General features: G+C 39.3%; 1 protein-coding gene across 22 annotated transcripts in view; it reads right to left on the bottom strand.

The window, feature by feature from the left end:
- Positions 1-23,962, bottom strand: part of CELF1 (CUGBP Elav-like family member 1) — a 72,831-nt gene that overhangs the window by 7,413 nt on the left and 41,456 nt on the right. For 11 of the 22 annotated variants that reach the window (XM_052781985.1, XM_052781979.1, XM_052781978.1 and 8 more), the window contains 8 exons: positions 23,678-23,839; positions 22,199-22,280; positions 19,015-19,143; positions 12,257-12,370; positions 11,892-12,077; positions 10,886-11,029; positions 9,153-9,321; positions 67-4,030 (listed from right to left, as the gene is read on the bottom strand). In XM_052781985.1, the coding sequence (XP_052637945.1) occupies positions 9,194-9,321; positions 10,886-11,029; positions 11,892-12,077; positions 12,257-12,370; positions 19,015-19,143; positions 22,199-22,280; positions 23,678-23,839 (945 nt within the window). In that variant the 3' untranslated portion in view covers positions 67-4,030; positions 9,153-9,193. Of the gene's footprint in view, positions 1-66; positions 4,031-9,152; positions 9,322-10,885; positions 11,030-11,891; positions 12,078-12,256; positions 12,371-19,014; positions 19,144-22,198; positions 22,281-23,677; positions 23,840-23,962 lie in introns of those variants that run through there. The other 11 variants (XR_008234414.1, XR_008234411.1, XR_008234413.1 and 8 more) reach the window with 5 other exon arrangements.

The raw sequence follows: 23,962 nt of genomic DNA, 5'->3' as shown, positions 1-23,962 counted from the left end.
TCATCTTCCCACACTTGGACCCAAAAAGAACCTCAAGTTTAAGACACAAATACAACACACAAGGACTCTTCTCAAACAGTTTAATAGCAAATAAACAAAGGAAGGTACCACACTTGGCATATACAAAATGACTTGTTGTCGGTGTGTCTGTGCAATTAAAACAGCTTTAAGTTGCCCTTTGGGACAAAAAGAAAAAAAAACAAAAACACACACACAAAAGGAAGAAAATTCCTTTAACACATACTCGCTCGTTCCAAACTTGTAACAAATCTTTTCATTTTTAAATCCACTACACAAACTCTGCGATCAGATAAGCAACATGTGCTCCTCTGCTTTTTAAACCATTAAAGTAAAATCCGTAATTCTCTACAGAGTACAACACAATTTCACACAAAAAGACATTTTGTTTTGCAAATCAAAACAAGAAAAAAAAGGAACAGCTCAAACAAGGTAAAGAAAAGCATTTCTACGACTGAACCACGACTTTGAGTTGATTAAATCCCGTTACTGCAGAACAGACTCTACATTTGGTCATAGTGGCAATTTGTTTTCTCGTCACATTGTGAATCACTTTACATTGTTTTCTAGTAGAAAAGGCAAAAAACTGTACAAAACCCCTAGTGTTAAATACAATGTTTGTACCAATAAAAAAGCCCACAGGTTTGTCTCCAAAATGTAAATTTTCTTTTTAAATTATTCACAAAAAGCAGCCAAAAATCAGAAAGGCAGCTGCTGCTCCACTGTCTCAAATCCATTAAAACCACCACAGAACAATTAAAACAATCAAAGAAAGAAAAGGAAAGAAGAAAGGAAAGAAACATCCAACGTTTGGCATTTTGGTTTTCTTCAGATATTTTTCCACAGGTTTCCCCAAAGTTCCTTATGGAACCAAATGCGCGTGTACAGAAATGTATTGGCAGTTACTCAATACACTGCAGGGTATCAGTGCCCCCCACTGACACACAGCCCTGTGCATTCAGACTGTGGGACTAACAGCAGCCAGCCCACAACCCTACCTCCCAAATAAACAAGTCTCTCTCCTTTTTTCATCCAGCCTTATGCTTCATTCCCAGGTACATGTACCATATCCAAACATGTTCTGTCTTATATGCAGGTTAAGGACTGTCTACACAAGTCTAGCCAATATCTATTGAGAACATAGTATCCTCAGCCAACTCGGGAGTAGGATAGAAAAAAAATCCTTTTGCATCTTTGCCTTATCCCAAACACTGGGCAAAAGTAAGGTTTCTATCCAGTCAAACACGATTCTTTTTCTCAGCAAAACCCCTTCTCCTGGGATTTCATTTCCCATTATTTTCTACTGTTAATATACCTACGCTAGCTTGCTTCTCCTTCTGACTGAAACTTCATCACAGCACACGCTCTTCAGGTGCCTTCATCTAGAAGCTACATCCCAGTTTCTACCAGTACAGATGGTATGTAGGGTAGGGGGAGGCCTGCTACCCAGAAAGCAGTAACCTGTTCTAGTTCAACCTGCAAGCCAGAAAAACTGCTTAGCTCATTACCCAATTAAAAACTAAACAAAAACTAAAAAATCTCCGTAGAGATTCCCCAGCTAAGGCCCTTGAGAAGAGAGCTGGGGATGGTACCCTGTTCAGGTAACAGCTTCAGAGGCTGTTGTATTGTGCTTGTCACTTGGGAAAAGAGCCAGCAGTTGTAGGACCAGGTTTACAAATGCTTTCTCTGGGATATTTCAAACACGTTATTTCAAGAGCTAACCTAGATCCTTCCAGGATCCTACCACCAAGGTCTGACTGATGGTATTAAACTGGGGCTGGACTTCACGAAAATGTGCCCTGAATTATACAAAATGCTCATAAAGAGTGTTTCAAAGGAGCCCTGGCTTCAGATAACTTTGGAAACAGAAATAGTGTGAAGTTCCCCCACCTTCCTGCTCCTCAGCTATTCCCTTCCACCAAAACTGCCACTTCAGGAACAGTGCAACCAAGCCCCCTGGGAGCCCCCGACAGCACTGGAGATGGAACAAGGTCCAGGTGCTCTGTCAGGCAGACAGTCTAAGTGCACAGGTAGATGCCCTCAGGTGGCTTCTGATCAGATATTTGTCATACCAAAAACTTCAATTTAAAGGATACCTTTGAAACCCATTAAATTACTCAGTTTTTGCACAAACTATAGAAAACAGAGAGGTGAAGGTGATATATACGAGGGTGTGAAGAAAACAGCAGGAAACATGCAAAACATTTCTGGGCACTATCTTAGTTTGAAAGATTAAAACAAAAACATCACATTTTGCTGAGGAGATTGTAGTTACAAAAAAACCAAGCATGCTGGAGCTTAACAAAATACAACATCAACTTTGATCAAATTTTCACTGCAGACTGATAATCACACAGGGAAGCAGGGGAAAAAAATAAAAATAAAAATAATAATAATAATAAAAATAATAATAAAAATCAATAAATGCCAGGGCAAAAACGCAGCTACAATCAGAAGAAAATGTAGTTCAAGTGTTTTCTGCTGATACCACTCAAGTCACAAGTCTGAACTCATAAAAACACATGCTGTCTCCTCAAGCACAGAAACCAGATCAGCAAAATGTGACTAGAAAGTCTCCTGAAAGATTAAGTCACACCATATAATTGACTTTTTCTTCGAAACTGTGTTTTTAAAACTAAGCACACAGAAAAAACTAAGCCTAGAAAGTGATTGGCTGTATGTTCACAGAAATACAAATACTCCACAAGGTATGCTAGCAAGGCTGCTCTGAAGACAATTACAAAGAATCAGATTCACAAAATCAAGTGGTTATCTTACGAAGGTCTAGAAAAATAGAAATTCTTTTATATTCAAATGCAAGTTTAAATATTCCCCTTCAGCAGTCTTTCTAGCAAAACCAATTTGGCAGCACAAAAAAAAAAAAAAAGAAAGAAACAAACGTAATAAAAAATACACATCAGCATCAAAGGTCAACACAAGGTCAAAGGTGAGAGTTCAAGCATCAGAGAAGCTGAAGAGACAAGGATTTGGACGATGTACTTGAACGCCACATCGACATGCTTTAGGCACAACGATGAACAAACGGCAGGAATCTAGAAAAAAAACAAACCAGAAAGAGGGAGACCCACTGAGTTACACAGAGCAGTACATCCAAACACGGAGAGAGAGAACAAGAATGGGCACTGTACAATGAGATCTCCTGGGGAAGGGAGTTGACAGGGAAGGGCAGCACATGCCAACGATGGACAAGTAAAAGTCAAAGTACATGAAGGACACCAAGTAAACATCAAACTGCCAGAAACCAAATGGAAGCAGAGGCCTGGATTTCCCTCTCAACACCCAGTCTGTGGAGCACTCCACAGCCTAGTGACACATTGATTAGCCTGCACTCACCTTACCCCATGCCCAGTGTCTCCACTAGCTCTGTTTAAGAGAAGAACAGAGCAAGCTCCCTCCCCAGGAGACCAACTCCAAAAAATACAGCTCCAGGGCTAAAATCTGCCCACAGAGAATGAGACCATGAGAGACAAGACAGAGAGGACACAAGGGATTCACAGGTGGTTTGACGGCTGAGACTTTTCTTGCATCCTAACATGGGAAGTTCTTAGGCAGTGGTAGCCCAGGAAATCTGTGTTCTTTCCTTCAGCTACAGTCCCTTCTCATTCCCTAGGAGCCCAGGAAACTGGGGGTGGGTGATTTGGAATAGGGCGGGGGGTATGGGGGAAAGATTATACAAGACAAAAACTCCACACATTAGAGAATAATTCCTTAAGACTTCACTGCAAGTTAAGACTTGTCCTAGCTGAGCACTTTTCATACCTTTAGACCTGCACAGGGATTTTCTGTTCCCAACCTTTTATATAAACAGCCCCTGGCTCCCTGACTTCACAAGGAGGGGATTCTGGGCTCTGAGAAGCTCTACAGTCACTGTTGCCAGTTTGATGAGTAGAAAAAAATGTGTTTCCTAAAGCATTCTTGAAGAGTTTATAAATAAAATAATTCTTATATTAAGTGATAGAAATACCTTTGTTTCCTCCCCTCAGCTTGTGAGCTGCAAGAGACAAGGAACATTTTGGGAAGAATGTGGGAGTAGGGGACAGAAGCAGCATGTTTTTTCTTTTTTCTTCCTCCCCCCTCCCCCCACCCCCCCAAGTCCCCTTTATCCCCTGTTCGTGGCCTTATTCTTGGGCACATCTTGAAGCTGCTGGTTAGAGACTAGAGCAAGGTGAGACTTGCATATTATCTTATAGCATTTATAGCATGTTTGAGAATAGCACATGTTGCATTCCCGTTCTAAAGCGACAAGAAGCATGTTGTCCACTAAACCTGCAACACTCCACTTACTAGAACTGCTGAGATTAATTTGCTCTTCATACTGTCCAATTTGGGGAAAGGACTTCATATGGAGTTTAAACCAACTCCAGCAAACAGAGTACAACGCAACTCTTGCAGTTATTTCTACGGTTCCAGAAATACTCTAGATAGTTTGCAGATAGCTGTAAGGTTTCAGTCCTAAACCAGAAATGCAAATTCATCACAAATTGAGGCATGAGAAACAAGAGGCATGAAATCAAGTGACATCTAAGCATGTGCCACAGAAATTCTTTGTGTGACTTGTTTGGGGTTTTTTTGGATAGAGATTTAAAAAAAATTATTTCACTCAGCAATTTTGAGGGAAAAAGACTAAGTTTCATTAAAGCCCTGGGGAAGGACTGGCCTACAAGAGCAGAGCCATGAGGTGCTCAATAAGAACTCAATGACTTGGGGAAAGTTATTCCAGTTTATCCTTGTTTTATTCTCACAGCTGTGATAATTCTGCCTTCTGTGTTTTATATTTTGTGGTAGGTACGCTCAGGGATATATAACATCCTTATGTTTAAATGTTTGCAACAAGAAGCTCTCAAAGCATTTCACATGTTCGTAGTTGCACCCTTCATTTGCAGTTTGCTGTATCCAAGTTGCTTTTAGATATTTCCAAATGAAATAGGAACAATTTCATTCTGCTTGGCTGTTCTTCCCTAACTGACAACTCTTAACAAGAAGAAACACTTCAGTTAATTCTATCATGCAAGCAAAATCTATCATGCTATGTGACCTTCAGTATACAGATGAAAAGCTTTTTCCTTATAGATGTATTTGCCAGTGAGAAATTTTCTGAGGTGCCTATTTCCAGATAGTAGCGCCCACAGCTAGTAAACTGCCACATCAAAATATAAAGCGATATTCACCATCATTGTTCTCAGATATTTTTGAAAAATTCCAATCCTCATTCTGCTTTGGATTAAAATTTAATCACTATATACCAAAGGCATTTTCTAATAACACAAGCTTTGTATTACTGGAAGAAAAACTAAACAACAAAGAGATATCCTATTTTGGACTGTTCATTATCTAGGGGACTGAAGAATCTAAGATTTTAATTGCTACAATACTTGATACTAAATAGCATCAGACTAAGACTTCAGTTGTTCATAATACTTTCATCTTATTATGGAGTATCTAGTAAAATCAAATGTTTTCTGAGGAAAAAAAAGAAATCTATGAAGTAGACCATTTCCATCTTGTTTCTAAAAATATGTAAGTACTTCCTGGTGGCACATGTAATATGGAATTCCATTTCATCAGAAGTCCTACTAGCTTTTGTTGTAGAAAATTCAGATTCTTTGGTTTATAAGCATACAGAATACTTTGTCCATGTGGCTACTTAAGCCAATCCTTCTGCAGTTTATTTGAACTCACCCAACTCTTACCCCACTATTCACGAAATAAAGCATTTGACACTGATTTGATTTGCACTTGAATGAGAGCATGACAGGAATTTAAAAGAAAATAAAATTTAAAAGCCCCAAGTCCCCAAAATCCCAGACTTTCCTGCCAATGAGCAAGGAAGAAAACTGGCTTAAGATGGGAAGGCAAGAAGAGCCTAAATCTCCAGAGTCAGTGGCAGCCACCAGACACAGAAATGTTGACTTTATCTGATCAGTTCTGTTATCAGAAAAAAATCTGCCCAAGTCACAAACTTGATACATTTATTAACTTTGGCAACATATACATTGATACACCAAGAAAGGGAAATCTGAAACAAATACACAAAAAGGGCAACATCTTCAGCTGGTGAAAATTCATGCAGCTCTACTGAAGAGAGCAGAACTGCACTGATTCAAACCATCTGAGGATCACATCTTTTAAAATTTAACCTGCATAGTTTGTTTTTTTTTTTTCTTTTTGGCAACACTTATAGTTATGCCAGTAAGGCACAGGAGCTAGCCCAAGTTAGGTGTCTTAAGGTGATCCTGTCTGGGAGGAGTCACTGATCAAACTAAGCCACAGTGTAAACTGGTGAATCTCCTAAAGTCAATAGGAGTTGCACCTATTTGCAACAACGCCAAGCTTGATCCATAAGTTACAGTATTGAAGACACACTATAGGATGCAGAAGCAATAATATCTAATTTTGGTCAACTGAATGACTAGTAAAGAGGCCGGAGCATCTGGTTAAATGAAAAACGGGACAAAGGTCTCAGATAGTACAGTGGGGTACGGTGCAAAGACGGTAAGAGTGACTGTAGAGACCCCAGAGCACAGTGCTCTCCTCCACTGGTTCACAGCGTTTGTCTTCCCCATTTAGCAGTTGCTGGGCTGCAAACAGGCCACTGAAAATCAGTAGTTTCAATCATGCACATCATTATGTGTGTAAAACAATCACATTCAGGATTCTACAAAACCCTGGCCTTTTTTTCCAGTGAAATAATTTAGGTAATAAATATTCTCCACCCTGGAGCGGTATAAAACTTCTATAAAAATAGAAACAACATTCTTGGTTACAGCAGGTTGCACTTGGAGCAGTTGCTCCCAACTATGGTTTTTTTTTATCTTTTTTTTTTCTTTTTTTTGAAAAGTATATTATTTATTAAAAAAAAAAAAAAAATCCCATTATCACCCTGGAGGCCTTCACACTCCAACACTCTTTTCTCAGAAAACCAGGACACATCTTTCCCATCGTGCAGAATTCAAGTGTACATGGTTCACTTAAGTGTATGTTTACGTTTCTAGAGAGATTCAAATAATTAACACAGAAGGGTACCACATGCCAGCATAACTGGGAAATTTGGCAATCTGGCCTTTGAACCTTTGCCACCACAAAATGATCTGAATAATACTGATAGATTTACCTGTCTGCCATCAATATAGACAGACCGGCATCAACTGTTTGATTTTCAATTTATGAATGGAAAGGGCTCTTCCTGGATGCTACGGGTCAGGCCTTCTACTTCTGGGGTTTGAGATCCCAGGGGACCCAGTCCCTGGGAATGCCCAACATTCCCAACAGACCACTGCGTGCAGATTCTAAAGGTGATCTCAGGTTTGATGGGTTTAGTGCTCCTCCTGCTGGAGCAGGACAGGAAGTCCCAACCCTACGTCTGACCCACACGCTCATTGTTTAGCAGCTGGCTCCCAGACTGCAGTGTTAGCTGGTGCCCTGGGAAACAGCATCTCGAACCAGGAATACAAAGAAAACAAGGAAAAGGAGAAAATATGAGGTAAATGGAACTTCTGTTAAAGACACACAGAAATTGTAAACTTCCTCTTGTGACAGAGGTGGATTTTGGTGGTTATAAAATGGGACTCGACTCTGATTTCTTAAAACAACTCAGGCCAGAGTGTCAAAAGTCCTTTGAGCCCCCTAAAACCAGTGTGTAACAAAGGCCCTTAGCAACGCATTAGCAATTTCACAAGTGTGCAGAAAAAGTGTGTGTTCATTGAAGGGGTGTATGCAATTTTCCTTCAATATAGAAGACAACAGCTAGTACCAAAAGGCAGAGTAAGACTGAATGGCTCAATGCTCTGCTGTGGTTCCACAGCTCCTGTGTTAGCCTGTTTTGCACTGGTACACACCACCTTAAAGGAAAACTGCAGTACAAAGAAATACCTAAGTACTAGACCAAATCACCGCACAAATTGTTTTGGTGGGGGGGTTTTTTTGGCGGGAGGGTGGGGTGGTGTTTTGGTTTTTTTTTTTTTTTAAAAAAACCAGGCAGTTATCTTTGCAACAGAGTTGAGACTGAGAAATCAAATCCTAGGAGAACAGGTATGAAACAGGAGCCTCAAGAGCTGTGTTAGGGTAGCTCTGGGCTTTGTATCTCAATTTAACAGTCATTTTAATAGAGAAATGAACAGCACTTAACATTATGCTTATCAGAATGAATTCAAATAATACTCTGCAAAAAGGACATTATCCCACAGAAGTGGGGAATGTGACGAACTGTTAAGAAAAATTGTCAAAAAAATTCTGCAGATTACAAGGGATCAAAAATTTCTGGTTTCCAGCCCCAGATGTATTCATCCAGACTAAGCTATCTCTCTCTATACCTTTCTATAACACCTAAAGTACATAGTTTTCTTAAATATGGAGAAATTCACTGCACCTCATTAAAATTCAACTGTAAATGGACAGTGAAATTTTTGGGGCAGGGACATTATGTAGTAATTTTATAAAGTGCTGTGTACATTCACAGTGCTACATGAACACTACTGTATATACAGCAAAAAAAAAAAAAAAAAATCACTGCAGTTTTCCTTTGGCTTGTTAATGTGTTCACCCTTCTAGCCTGTCTCCTGCTTTAGAGATGATTTACTAAATCCCCACCATGGCATACAGTTAAGGAAATTTCAAAGAGTGGAAGGGGCATGACAAAGGCTACATGGAGTCGGTTCTTTGCTCACCCAAACTTGGATGGACTCAGTTCTCCTTCCCAATCTTTGTTTTGATCAGCTGTTCTGTGTTATTTCTGCTTCCCCTTCTCCTCTCCACCCCAAGGCAGTGTGGTGTCAGTTTCTGCTGCTCCCTTTACCTTTCCTCCCCACCCCCAAGGAGCTGGCATTGGTCCTTCTCAACACACACTGGTTACAAACACAGCAAACTTCAAATAAGGGAGGAAAAAAAAAAAAAACAAAAAAAACAAAACCTCAGCGATATGGCACCTAAACTCCAAAGTAAAACACTGGAAACAAAAGCACAAACTTGTCCTCCATCCGAAGCGGGATTCTCAGCAGAGGCTGCAGCCGAGTCTTCAGGGGAAGATGTGCCAGATAGAAGGCATGGATCAGCTTCCAGGACTGTAAAAACACAGCCTTAGGGCTTCGAATCACTAAGAGCGCTCCTCTCCAACTTACCAGAAGATCCTTCTCACTCCAGTCCCGGAGGGGAGGGGCGCTCAGTATGGCTTGCTGTCATTCTTAGAGCGCTTGAGCTGTACTTTCAGACGCTTCATGCCAATCTGAAAGCCGTTCATTGACTGAATGGCAGCCTGTGCAGAGACAGGATTGTCGTAACTTACAAAACCTGAAGAAAGGAAAATACATAATTATACCATGCCAAAGCTGTCCAGAACAGCTACTCACAACTGGAAATACAGGTACTCACAAGGTAAGAGAGGCTTGCATGAAATGCCATTTTCAGAAGCTCACAACTGTTTTAGACTCTTCATAAAAAGGGCTCTCAGACAAAGCATTGCTTTCTGACGTACGGAACTTTGGCCAAGAAATATACAAAGCTCAGGAAATTAAAATAACATTTTCTAGTCTTCCAACAAAAATGAGTACTGTTGTTTGTTTTATAAGAACTCATACCTGGGAGAAAACCAAACCTGGAAAATGTTAATCTATATATGAAAGCTCTTTAAAGATACAAAACTGAAATCACCCTCTTGGCATTATGGGAATAGATTTGTTTGGAGTGAAGTAGCTGTCAAGACAGCGTGGCGCTTGTACCACTATTATGTTTAGGTTTCTCTCACATGAAAGAGCATTCCAGGGAAAGGGGATCCCCAGTATAAACTTCTCCAGGGTTTTAAAGGAACCCATTTAAAATAACTCCAGTCAATGGCTGGCATCACTACCTGGGGAGATCATTCCATATGCAGGTGTTACAGCCTGATGCTCAGCATACTTTTGTGTTCTCACAAAGCATCAGATTGTCCACATCTTTTGTCTCAAATACTAAAAAAACCACAGGATACTATGTAGGCACAAAGCTATCAAAACCACAGAGAAAGGCTCACCTCTCCTATTCCATCACAAGAAATCTCCGTCTATCAAAATAGTCACGAGAGCTTATAGCACTACAAAAATGCTACAACTGCTTGCACTGGGGTTTCAAAGTGAGGAAAATAAAACCACAAGTCTTTCAGTCCACATGCGCAGCCTCCTACTAAACAAGCTAAGAAAGAATACCTTCTTTGCTCTTTTGGCATCACGGACTTTAGCAGTTAACTGACAATAATCTATTTGGATAGTAACAGTAGCACGACAGGTTGATTTGCAGTTTTAGGATACACCTCTCATCCTGATGTACCTCCCATTTAAACACACAATAAGCAGAGCAAAATTAGTATAAGAGATGTAAAGTTAGGTAGTAAATAGCAGCTGAAATGGTTTTACTAAGTTTTCAAGAATTAGGAGGAAGCTTTAAAAATTGCCTTCAGAGCATTACAGAACATCAAATGCTCCTGTACTATATGGTAGCCATAATAATGATATATAAAAATATTAATGGAAATTATTCATAATGATAATGTAGTAAGTAGTACACACAGCAACATAGACAATTAGTGAAAAGAAAGAAAGGGGGAAGAGGAGGAACTATACCACGATTACAGTCTGCAAACGCAAATCATGGTGAATTATCTAGGGCCCAAACAGTACAAAATCAGGAAAAGCAAAAAGTCACAATGAAAATCAGGAAAATACAGTTCATTGCTGGAAGAGTTTGGACTGATTTATTTATTTTTTAGGAATATAGAGAAAGAGACATTACTTGACTTAAAAGCTAGACTAGACAATATACTGGAAAAGAGATTACGAGAAAGAAGCCAGCTTTCTACAGGTAATGATTAGAGCCAACATACCAAAACACTTGCTTAGATTGGTCTGCTTGTCAATGAAAACCTTGGCAGAGACGACATTTCCAAATGGCATGAACATCTGCAGCAGATCCTGATCCCCAAACTCCTGGGGGAGATGGTAGATAAACAGATTGGCTCCTTCTGGACCTTCAAACAAGTAGGAATACAAATTCAGGAAGAGCATGGGTAACATAGGCTCACTTCACAAAAAAAGGTGAAAGAGCCATTCAAGCCAAATTTTCTAGATAAAACAATGAAACTGCTGTTTGCACTTCTGCAGAGAACTTGATTCCAGAATAAATCAGCATGACCCTTTGCTGGGATTGATCATTCAAATAATTCTAGCTCTTTCTCACCATTTTTGCTTGTAATTTCCACATTGTGCTAAAACTGGTTCACAGATCTTTGCTGTAATGAAAGCTGAACGGTAAGTTTGAGATCTAGATGCTGACTAAATAAAAAATGGCTACGCAAAGCTTGAAGCCCAAAGAAACTAAGGAAATCTCAACACAAAATACAAGTAGTTGCATTACTTGGAATCTGACAAATTCTTTTCTAAACATCATCCTACATTCTGCTGAAAACATACTCCTACATTCTTCATTACTTTACACTACATGTTACATTGATTCTGAATCTGAAGATTGAAGAGACTGGCATTAAGTATCTGTGGGAAGAGGTGAAGGACCAAGAAAACAAAATTAAAAACACAACTGATTCTTTGACAGTGGGATGTATCAGGCTGCAGACTCATACTCTTCTGTCCTCCGAGAAAATGGAGGAGTATGATTACTAAGCATTTAAGACTAGACAAATCCTGGGAGAAGCCTCCTGATGTAAAAACTACTTTGGACAGCCCTTAACAGAGAGACCTCACAGGTTTTCCTTCTTTATCTTCAGATTCTAAAAAATGCCACCAAATAAAAGCTCTGCAGATAAGGTACCTGCAAGGGCTGAGCTTGTCCTTTTGAAAACCCCTCTCAATTTGTTTCTGCAACTTTCTGCCTACCTTCTTTTTGACTTCCCGCTGCACCAATACTTTGCTGTGTTAAGAGACTCTGGTTATAGAGTGTGGGCAATGCAGCAGCAGCATATTGCTGGATTCCAGAATAAGCCTGCGTAAGAGCTTCCATTGTGCTACCTGTCCCATTTGAGAGACCACCACTGCCAAGTCCTCCATTTAAGGCTGCCATTCCTATATAAGAAAGAGGAAATAAAGATGACTGAGTACCTCCACTGAGCCAGATCAATTACCTTTCAAATACCCTGCACTATTACAAAAAGCAGGGAGCAGAGAAAAACCCCCACAGAACTAGCACAGTCTGAGGAACGATAATCAGCTATTCCCCCAACCCACCACAACGCATAGCTTACCTGCTAAAGAGCTAACGTTGAGGCCTGCTGTAGCCCCTGCCAGTGTCTGCAATGCTCCAAGAGAAGCCATTGGATTAACAGAGGAGCTGCTACTGGAACTAGGTGAGGAACCTGCTATTAAAATAAGATAATTAAACTTCAAGCAATATTTTTGGTCCTGATAATTCAACTTCTTAATTAAGTTATTTCTGTAGAAAAAGCTAGTAAGGAACAGATCAAGGCAACACAGTATGCTTTATGTAAAAAAAAAAAAAAAAAAAATCCCAAACCCACTCAACTCGATTGGTCATACTGCTTGTATCTTCTAATCCCTTCCTAAATTTTTGAAAAATTTCTACTTCGTCATAATGTCTACTCTTTGTAGCAATAATAACTTCATTAAGACACCTAAGATTCGGACAATATACGAATGGTAGCTGAACTTCCTACCTCAACATAAGGTGACCAGCAGCAATGCCTCTTTCCTGCTGACTGAAGTAAGAATCAGTTGCTACATATTAACATCTATCCTTGAAACATCACACAAGGTGAAAAAAAGACCTGAAACACAGATACTAGGGACACTAAAGCAAGCTCTGGTCAAACGGAACATACGGTTTTCCCATACTGCCACAACAGGAGCAGCAGATGGCCAGATTATTTTGACACATGAAGTAATTTTTCCATTAAAAAGCCTGCTGCAGCAGCTGGGGCTGTGGCCAAGAAAAGTCTTGGAATGTACATCCAAAATACATAGTCTATCCTCTGTTGACTGTGCCACTAACATCTTCAACCACGTTTACTCAGTAAGAGAAGTCTACAGATACAGTACCTAGCAGACTAACAGCTTACATGGCCTACAAAATTCTACAGCTGGTAGAGTTAGTTCTACAGAAATAGACATCAAAACCATGAGAAAAAAAGGTTGCCAAGCTGGTCTATCAAAGGAAACACAAGTTCAAATTAAGGTCATCTACAAAGATTATGGACATGGTAAAATAAGAAAAGAATACTATTTTTATGATTATATAGCAGTGGTTTTCCTAACAGGTTTGTAGACTACTTAGAAATCTGAACAAAGTAAATAAGAAAAGCTATGCATATTGCTATTAACCCAGAAGTTTAAATTTACTGTGCAAGATGCACTGGAAAATATTAATGGCTTTTACAAATTAAAAGATACTGAAGACTGGTGCTGTAGAGGTGTCTTGTAGTCTGCTTTCAAGAGGAATTTATCTGTCTGACCAAGTGGGTAACAGAACTGAAATTCAGGCATTTTCAGTTTCCTTTGTGTTTTTGTGATTCTCAGTTATGCTGTGTACATCCATTAAAACTTTCAAAAGAATTGTTGGCAACTTCCAAGCAGATTCACACACACTATATATTCACCACTTCATATACGTGACACAAAGTCTCTGCTGGAGTGGAATATGGTAACTATTTAAATGAAATACAGCAAACTTGCCTAACAAGCCCCAGCAAAAGCTGTACCTAACAAAAGTGGTTGTTCTAACAAAAGCTGCATGAGAACCCAGGGAGCTGCAACTCATATCACTGTTTAGTTTTGGTACTGACAGAGGAAATGATAAACCTCCTCTAGGAAAAGTTCTAGACAAACTCTCGTAAGTCAGAAATTGGAAAACAAATGTCCCAAACTTTATTTTAAGATGCTTACTCCGAAGAAAAGGAGAAACTTCCCATCTTACTATCAGTGGCATATTAAATGGTGGAAAAATACAGAGAAGAAGTTACAGTATAACCCTCAAGTTGGTAGGAAAAAAACAGCACAGCTGGCTGAATAAAAGCCAGTGTTCAAAAATGATACAGCTGCCTCAATTTTAGAGTACCACTTGTTTCTGTAATACTTCATTACTAATTTGCATAAATCAGACACATTTGACAGATAAGAATACCATTTAAAAAAAAAAAACCCAACCAAACACCACAAAACTACAATAAAATAGTAGTGGTATGGGAAAAAAGGAACAAAGCCAAGGCTAGAGAGCAAAATAAAAGAGAGAATGGATGCCTTCCCTACTTTAAAAAGGTTGTGATTTTAAATAAATTAATTTAAACCACTACAAAAAGCTGAACACACAGTTATTTTAATTTAGCTGACTTTATCAGAAATCTCTTTAAGCAAAACAAGAAATGCTTTAGTACTGAAAACACCCAAGAAAATTTAACACTGTTCGGTTTATTTTTTTATCATGTATATAGGAATTGCTGTACTGAGTCAGCACCCCATTTCTGATGATGACTAAAGGCAGATAAACTACAGTAGAGCAGAAATACAGGGCAATTACAAAGGAATACTTCCTAGGTATAGTCTACGTACCAATGCAGCAATTTGCGAATCTAGGATTATTTTCAGCCAAGGGCAATGTCTTTGTATTAAAAGTACGATTTTCATTAATTTCAGTGCATTTTGAACACCCAATTGTTTGACTCTACTATGTTCTAAGGCACAAGTTCTGCAATTTAATCATGCACTATACAAAGAAATAGGTCTTTTTATTTTTGAACTGTCAACTGACAACTTCACCTGATATCCTGTAATTCTTGTCTTGAAATATCTAATGACTGGTCTGTCCCTATTCATCTTCATCACAGCACTAACGTATTTGTAGGCTTCAATCACATCCTCCTCCCATGTCAGTCTTCCATTTTTCAGGCTCCCTCGTTGCTCTTAACACGGAAGGCATTCCACGGTTCTAGCCATCCTTTCTGTTCTTCTGTTTTTTGTGTATTATTTTAGATCAAAAACCAGCACACAGTAATGGGGATGGGAAACCAATATAGCTTTATACATGTTCTTTACTCCATCCCCAATTCTTAACACTGTTTCTTTGCAGTTTTTGGCAGGTGGTGGTTTTTCTGGGTTGTTTTGTTTTTGGGTTTTTTTGGTTTTTTTTTTTTTTTTTGCTTGCTACTGAGGTTATGTTTCCTTAGATCCATCTACTGAGTTATATTTAGTCAAAAAGGCTAACTCTAAGAGAACTAGTTGAAAATACCTGAAAAGGTTTTCAGAAAATTTGAATATGTTGTAAAGAATAGATAAGAAAGATAACAAAACTTGGACAAGGACATCAACTACCAACTTACGGAGGTAGGTAAATTGAGGGAACAGTAAGTCTGTTCTAATTCAGTCATCTAGCATTCAAGCAATGAGCTAAAGAGCACTAAAATTCAGACAATGAATCTGACTGAACTGTACCAGAATTAGTTCCAGTAAAAGCACAAAGACTATGATGTCTCTGAAAACAATTTTGCTGGAGACACAGTAAGGCCAGCAAAGTCACCTAGTCTTTGCTGGACCTTTGATGATTGCCTTTGAAAGGAGGAGAAATGGAAACATACATCAGCTTTTGCAACCATTCTATTTTGCTCTGGAGCAGACAATTCTTACTGATGTCCGAGTTGAAAAGATGGCAGACAAGACACTCCAATCCTGAAATACTTCTATAATATTTTCTTGAATGTCCCTTTCACAAGCTAGCAGTTTAAGTGAGTTTATCTAAGGGCACAGTCTCTGTAACATGGATTACCTATAGGTGGATGCAGCAGCAGTCTGTTCAGTTCCAAAGAGTAGCTGCTTTATTGCAAAGTTGAAGGTTTTGCTCCATCTTATTCTACATCAAAATACACAATACTGCTTGGAAATATCTAAAACAAAATCACCTGAAATGAGTAGGAAGACAGCATAACCAGCACAATGACAATACCTAACACCTCTGAGTTCAACCATTCTGACATGTAACCAATCCATAGCCCACAGACTGAACTGTGCGGACTTCCAAGTTCCCCAAACACAAAAGGTATCAGTGCAGATGAACGAAAATCAAAAAGGTAACTACGCATAATGATTTGTCTGGATTTTTCCACCAATTATGCAATTTGAGGACAATCTGGGAGAGACGTCTAAATAAGCATCAGGTGAACATTTGGATGACAGATGGATAGAAGTCAAGCCGGTAGTCATCTCATCTGCAGTTAGGTTTAAGAGGTTATCACAGTAGATGTTGCCATATGTCCCACAGCCAAGGAAGGCGTTTACTAACACATGGTACTGAACAGCTATATACTGAGGTTTTTCAAGCTCGAGGTATGGTTCAGGAGGGATGCTCTGAATGTGTGGAGTCCAACAGCCTTCTATGTGAATACATACAGTGTGAATGCACATATAAATATTAATCAAAAGAGAATTTCAAGTTTGCTTTTATAAGAGATAATAGCTAGTTTAGAGTAAAGAGTTATAACTGAATGCTGCCTGTACACATTGAGGCCTACCCTTCCTCCAATTTAAGTACAGTTTTAAAAGGTGAAGCATATTCATACCTCTAATGAAAAGCACTGAAACCGTTTCAGAGTTTGATGTCAGTGACTACATATAGACCACATATCCTCCAGAACTTTTCATTTCTTTTGAACAAAGTTAATCTCTACTCTTTAAAATTATACTTGAAATTAAGTTTAAAAAGCAATACAACAGTGACTGCTTCATGTTACAAGCCTGTGAAGAGTGAACTGATTGATACATCTATATAGGATATTAATTCAAATGACCCACCATGATTACTTGATTGTTGACACACAATCATTTATTGATACAACTGGCGATCAGAAAGTTGTTTGGATTCAGCACAGAAGGCACTTAAAAATGGACTGCTCCCCACACCCTAGCCCCTCCACCAGCATGATCAAAAGTAGAACAGAGTCCTGAGATATGTCTCTTATCAAGGGAAAAGGAACCTGCAAAGCGCTGCAGAACAACCAAAATTCATGGAGGGGAAACCAATCGCAAAGAATCACACAATAGTAGCACAACTTCAGTTGAAAGGGACCTTTGTGGATCACCTAGTCTAACGGTCTGCTCTGAGCTGGTCTAACCTCTGAGTTCAGTCAGCCTGCTGAGGGTCCTTTCCAATTGCATTCTGAACCTCTGAAGTGATGGAGATTCCACAGCCCCTCTGGCACCTAGTTCCTGAGCTTAATCACTCTCATAATTGATTTTATTTTTTCTTTTATATCCAGTCAAAATTTTCTCTGTTGCAGCTTGTGCCCATTGCCCTTGTTCTTTCACTGTACACTTCTGAGAACAGGCTGTCTCTGCCTTTTCTAGCACATCTGGCATTAGAACTTCACAACCTGCCAGTCCCTTTTCCCACCTCAACAAATCAGAAAACAAACTTGCTCCAGTCAATAGACGAGAGAGCCAACAAAGAAATCTTAGTTCTAAATGCTGGTCACAGCAAACTGTAACCTGACAATTCAAGTTCTGCTACTGCATGAGGAAATACGGGAGAAATTCTCAGATATATTCACCTTCATTCTTTCTCTGTGATGAAGAAGCATTCGTGGGTTATAAATGCACCATTCCTATATCCTCAAATCTTTGGTTTGTTTTTTTTTTTTAATTATTGAATAGGATACAATAGCTGGGAGTCAAGATAAATTTTGAAGTTTTAATCTTTAAGGATTGCGGACCACAACGTTTTTATGTAAAAAAAAAAAAAAAAAAAAATCCTGTCCAGCAACACAACACTCTTTAAACTGAATTCTTTCTTGGGGATTTCTCTAAGTAGAAAACTGTGCAAAGCACCCAAGGTTTAACTCCTGATCATGTGACCTAAGGTTTTCTAAACAGCTTTTCCTTGTAATCTCTTTATAATCTCTTAGTCCAGCTCCTTGGTCCTCCTACGCAATACAAAAAGCTACCTGTGGAAATTTAAAACGCACCCCGACCCCCTTCAGTCTCTCACAATCACAGGTGAGGATGTCAACTCTGTAGGCTGGATTTCAAAACTGGATAAGCAATTTGGCTTTTTATGAAAACCAAAAAAACCAAAACCAAAACCAAACCCACATACCACAGTGTAAATACTGGAAAATTGACACCCTGAAAATACAGGGTCTCCCTTCCCATGTCAGGATTTAGAAATAACTGAAAATAGCATAGAAGTAACTGAGTAGGATACTGATCCTCATTTGTGGTAAAAACTGAGCATGTCTGATATAAGCACAATTTAATTTATTTTTTGTTTTCTTGTTTGTTGCATTTAATGATCACATTTAACAATAAGGCAGCAAAAGAACACTACTTGGACATTCTAGCCTCTCTGGATAACGTACGTAACCTAAAGTAAAAAAACCCCAAACCCCCAAAACCCAAAACAAACAAAAAAAGACCCCCCCAAAAAACCCCCAACAAAAATAAAACTACCTCATACACTTAGTTCTAGACAACCGCTTTCCAATAAATGTGCTAAGGGTCTGTTTATTCTACTTCTGTGAGGTTGTTGTAGTACCCTTGTCTTCATTAATGCCAGAGGAATATAAACTGTACTGTTCTAGTGCACAGAATGCATTACTTCATGCTTAAGGCATCCTCTCCCTCCATGTCCAAAGGAACAGCACATATCTGCCACAGTACCTGTCTAAAGTCACACATAAACCAAATATGTGATGAGATTGTAATAATGTGACTGGACAGAGGTCACCTACCTTTCTGCTTCATGATGGCCTCAAAAATTCTTTTTACTCTAAATTAATCTGACCATTTGGAGGAAGGAACACAGCAGGTAAAAAAAAGCCTTTGCTGGTGGCAAAGATACCTACCCTAAACAAAGGCCAGTGAATCTACTAGTAAAACTGCTCATCTACTAAAGAATCAACATGAAAGTGACAAAAAGCGATAGACAAAACAGGTGACATCTACTCTGAAAGGACTCTTAAGGCAATCCACGTCAGAACACACTACAACATAAGCAGTCTCTTACCTGAGCTGGTGAGAACACTCAGGGGACTGCTGGAGGAAGTGAGTGCAGTGGTACCACTTGGTGTATTCTGAGCTGCACTGGCCGCAGCTGCTAATGCAGCCAGGTTCTGTAATTGCATCGCATTCAGTCCTGCAACACATTGAAGAATGCACAGTTTCTCCTACAAGAGTCACCATCATCCAAGCTTAACAGATCCAGCAACCTCAGCGCATCACAAAGGAGTAATGGAAAGGCGCTTAAAAACAACAGGCTTAATACTAGTTACCGATCTTTTCTACATTGCGATTCCTTGTTATAACAAAAAAAAAAGTTTTTGTTTGCTCAGATAGATGAATTTTGATAAAAGACCAGGTAGTCATGATCCCAGATATAGACTCCAGAGTACAGAAATTTTCAAGCAGTGCTCTCTCCAGTCACAAAAGCATAGCAGCTATAACTGAGAGTTAAGCCAGGGTCTGACAGCTCATCTGCAAGCTAGAGAACGTGTCTAGACACCAGGCCAATAACCTCCTCTTCTCGTGTCCCTCCACTCTCTTTGTATGGGCATAGCAATAACTGCAGAATTCTTTCAAGAAGGCCTACACACCACAGTGGCCACAAAGTCACACCTTCAACCCACCACCAGCTGAATACCAGCATGTTTTGTTTGGTCCACTTGACAGCCAAGAAGCAACAGTCAATTGTGAAACAATGTTAAGTGGCAACTCCTGACCACAAGATCAGCCAATGTACACGTAGGCTAGTCAGCTGGTCAAAAGTAGTAAGGAAAATGAGAAACATCAGGCATGTTGTAGGTAAGCAGCCAGGAATACTGCAGGTGGAGGAAGGTATCCCTGCGCTGATGAACTTTTAATGATCAATTTACTCATCTGACTCACCTTAATTTTGAGTCATAATTTTTGAATGAAACCATTCGGTCAGTACTGACACTGTAGTTGGCCTTCTTTTCCTGCCATGGAATTACCATTGATATCAATCTTCTCTGAATTCTGTATTTTAGCCATCCTTTGGTAGGCTAGCTCCATTCTTCCAATTCTGCCTCTCTTCCCTTTTCCCTTATTTCCCTTTTTTGTCTCTACCTTTGCTTATTCTAACAATTCCTCCTCTTTTCATCTGACTTCAGACAATCCCTAGTAATTCTTCCCTACAAAATTAAAACCAAAATTAAATTAATCATCGTTCATATAACAACATCAAAACGTCCTAGGCAGATGTGGCACCTCATCTTTTGGATGCTTAGTAAGTGCTTGGTGACAAAGCACACATCTCAAATAATTAAAAATCTCAGTTTTGTAATTCAAGTATGTAAACAGACAACATAGGAATATAAGTGACAACACAGTATAAACTATTTATTTCCTAAAAAACTTATACTACCTTTAGCATAGTTTGTTTTGGGTTTTTTATGTTTTTCAATTGTTTTCTCTTTGTGACAGGGTTTCCCTAGCCACATTTAGTGCCTGAAAGAGGATTCTGCCTTTAGACTCTCAAGGAGCCATTGTAACACAAAAGCATGAAGTTAAAACCAAAAAGTTATATGGTTTTGGTTTTATTGTGCTACAGAGGGTTAAAAGTGCAAGTGTTCGAGCTAGTGAAGAACAGAGCAGCTTGCTTCCCTTCTGAAGCAGTTTGGCATGTGCGCACTGCACCTGTCCTCTTGTCATCACATTGTTTTCCCATCTGTTTTCAAACAGCGTCAAGATTAAATTTTGTCTACAAAGTCTGATATAATTTGGGATCTAATTACCTACTTAATTTTTCTTTCTATGAATTTCAAGAAAGGAGATCAGCTGAGATATTAACAGGATTTTGAAACTAAAACTCTTTCTGTGAAGAATCACAGACTTGGAATAATTCTTTCAAAACACCATGCAACATGCTATTTATACGTCTGAGTTCTCAATTTTTAGGGTGGTTTTTTTTTAAATAGTGAAGACAGAATTACCCTGGAAACTTCATAGGCAATCTCAGCTAGTTAGTCCCTTCCCCAACCCAGTCCTTATTGTAGTACCAATTAATATGAACTGCAGTACTGTTTTTCTCCTTTATTACCACTTGCTTTTAAACAGACACAAAGAGGGGAGAAAAAACAGTACTGTGCACGTAATGAAATCTGTTATAGATCACCACCACACAGGATGTTAGTGAAACTGATTTTTTAAAAAATTGCTTTTGGCAAGAGTCTTAGATCCAAGAGCTCTGAAGAGGTCTAATATGAAAAAAGTAAACATAAGAAGCTAAGGTTAGAATCAACCTCAAGTATAAATGAAAGTTCTTACAGTCGAAAACATAACACTTTGCAAAAGCTTGTAATTGTTACTGATGGGGGTACCAACAAAAGTCAAATGTACAAAGACACTGTACTTTCGTAACACTTTTAGATCAACCTCTGCACAGACAGGGCATGTAATATTGTGAACTACCGTACAACCCCAAGAGGCAATTTTAATGCTTAAAATGTTCAGTATTACAACCAAAACTATAGTTTTTCTGCCAGCAGAAGAATTTAGACAATGTGGTGATTGGAGTTACTAACGTGTTTTATTATTCCCTACCCTGTGAAGACAGAAGGGACAATCAATTTGCAGTCCCAGTACTGCTATACTTAGTGAATATTCTGACTAGCAGTCCACAGCAAGGAATTTGGCTCATACCTATTAAGCTGATATTTCCCTAACAGCAATGAGGTAATCAATTGTAATTCAAACGAAGGAATTAAAGAACCTGAATGAAGGACTAGTTCACATTCTTACCAACATTGCATTTTTCAACTTTCATGTATTTAAGAACAAAGAATTTAAAATGGGAAACCTAAGAATCCATTATCACTGAAACATGCATTAGTGCTTACTTCAAAACAAAACGTTTCATGCATGCACCTGTTTAGATAAAAACTAATACACAGAGCCATCTTTTTGTACCCATAAGGGAAGATAATTTTAAATGCCAGAGGTAGGGGAGATTACCATCATACCACAACTTACCTTGGGCACAATAGTTAACCAAGATTAAGAAGGAACATCCACACTTGTAGCAGAGGACTCCTGTCATTCCAAAGGAGTGGGTAAACTCAGGACTACTTATTTTAAATGAGGTAAATGTGTCTACAGCCTTTTGGCTACTTTCTCTACCCTCCTGCTCTTTTCTTTGGCACTGAATTTGTCTTCTGGTGGAAAAAACTCACCTCCCATTGGGTGGAGGCTGCTCAATGTGTTCAGGTTCCCAGAAGACGCAGCTGCTGTCTGCTGAAGGAGCTGCAAATAAAGCTAGACATTACACCAAAAAACAAAACAAGAGTGAGAGTGAGGGCTGGCTCCGCTTCTGGGAGAAACTGCATCACACCACAGCCAGAGCGCCGTCACAAAGGGAATTCCCACTGCCCATGCACCACATCACAGCAAAGCGTAAAGAGAATTCCCCTTACACAATACAGCCAGAGCACCACCGTAGTGAAAATCCACATTGCCCATGCATCACATTGCAGCAAAGCAACAGCACAATGCTTTCCTCACTCAACATAATCAATGTTGAGGGAAGTTTATAGCTAATACACCAAGACAAAAACAGTAGAGTCAGTAGTGAGGGAACTCCTACTCAAAGCACCTCAGGCAGGATTACCACCCCTAAGAATATACAACCTCAAGCCAGACTTCACAGCTGACGCTGCCAGCATAGGATAAATGGCAGATGACATACCAAAACCAAAAAGCCACCATGAGAGGGAACCCCCTCGGCTTTCCTTAAGCACAGCAGCCATGAAAGAAATTTCAAGCCTCAGCTCAGAAGCTAGGGGGATTTCCTATTCCTACCTTCATTAACTAGGTTACAAAAAACTCCTATCTACCAAACCTAAAGCAGTAGTAAAAGCAAGAATGCCCCCACTTCAACAGTAACCATACCAAGAAAAAGATGAAATTTTCCTTTTCTGTTCCCCAGACCTTGTATTGCATGACTACAGTTCTCATAGCTACTCTGACAACCAACATGAGCCAGAGCACATCAGTTTATGAAAAGTTTACCCTTTGGGGACCCAGCAAAATCAACTAAGATCAGTGAAAAACAGCAGACTACCTTCTGTTCTGTCATTTTTGCTAAAGAGAGTGGTTTCTCTGTATTTTCTGTGAGGGCTTTTTTGTTGCTGCTGGTGGTTTTTTTGTTTGTTTGTTTGTTTGTTTTTTACTGTGCACTGTCAGCTGCTTGGTGGTTCCAACCTGATCACCTTTTATATTTGGACAGCACAAGTACTGTTCTAGGTTTCACTGGAGGGGGATGAGAGAAATAAAGGCTGAAAAAGGAAAAATGGAAGAGGAATACAAGAATTATGTAATCAGATAGACATGAAAAGGGCATTTATATGGGTAAACACTGAGGCCATAACACACGAAGAAAATCTTCCCAGCACAAAGTCATTCTACAGAAGACCAGGGGAAAAAAGTTTCAGTAGTTAGGGCGACAGTGACTGGGCTTGAAATCCTCACTTAAATGTATCCTGACTAGCTGTTAGCACATAACTTAATTTCAGCCTCCTCATCCACAAAATAGGGATTAAGAACCCTGCTCCTACCTATCAGGAGGCTTCTAAAAATGAACACATTAAAGACTAGAAGACAGTCAGACACTGTAATCCCTGAAGAGATGAAAAGAACCCAAATCAGAAACTCACTGCTAAGTATTGGGGTCCAAGTGTGTTGAGACCAGCCAGATTTCCCCATACTGAGGCAGCACTGATCTGTTGCATTTGTTGCTGGAGTTGCTGAGCAATTCGTTTCTGCTCTTTGTCCTTCTGCGTGTCTGCAAATTTTACCACAATGGGGGAAGAGCAACCCTGCAAACAGCAATTCAAACAATTACATACTTGCTATCCCCAGCAGTCACAAAAATACTGCATTAAGACCCAGTCATCGGAAGCATCCCCCCCCCCCCCCCGCATACATACATACATATAGAT

Source organism: Harpia harpyja, chromosome 3 (assembly GCF_026419915.1).
Source record: "Harpia harpyja isolate bHarHar1 chromosome 3, bHarHar1 primary haplotype, whole genome shotgun sequence".
NCBI classification, from domain to species: domain Eukaryota; kingdom Metazoa; phylum Chordata; class Aves; order Accipitriformes; family Accipitridae; genus Harpia; species Harpia harpyja.
This window is presented reverse-complemented; position numbering and strand designations above follow the sequence as displayed.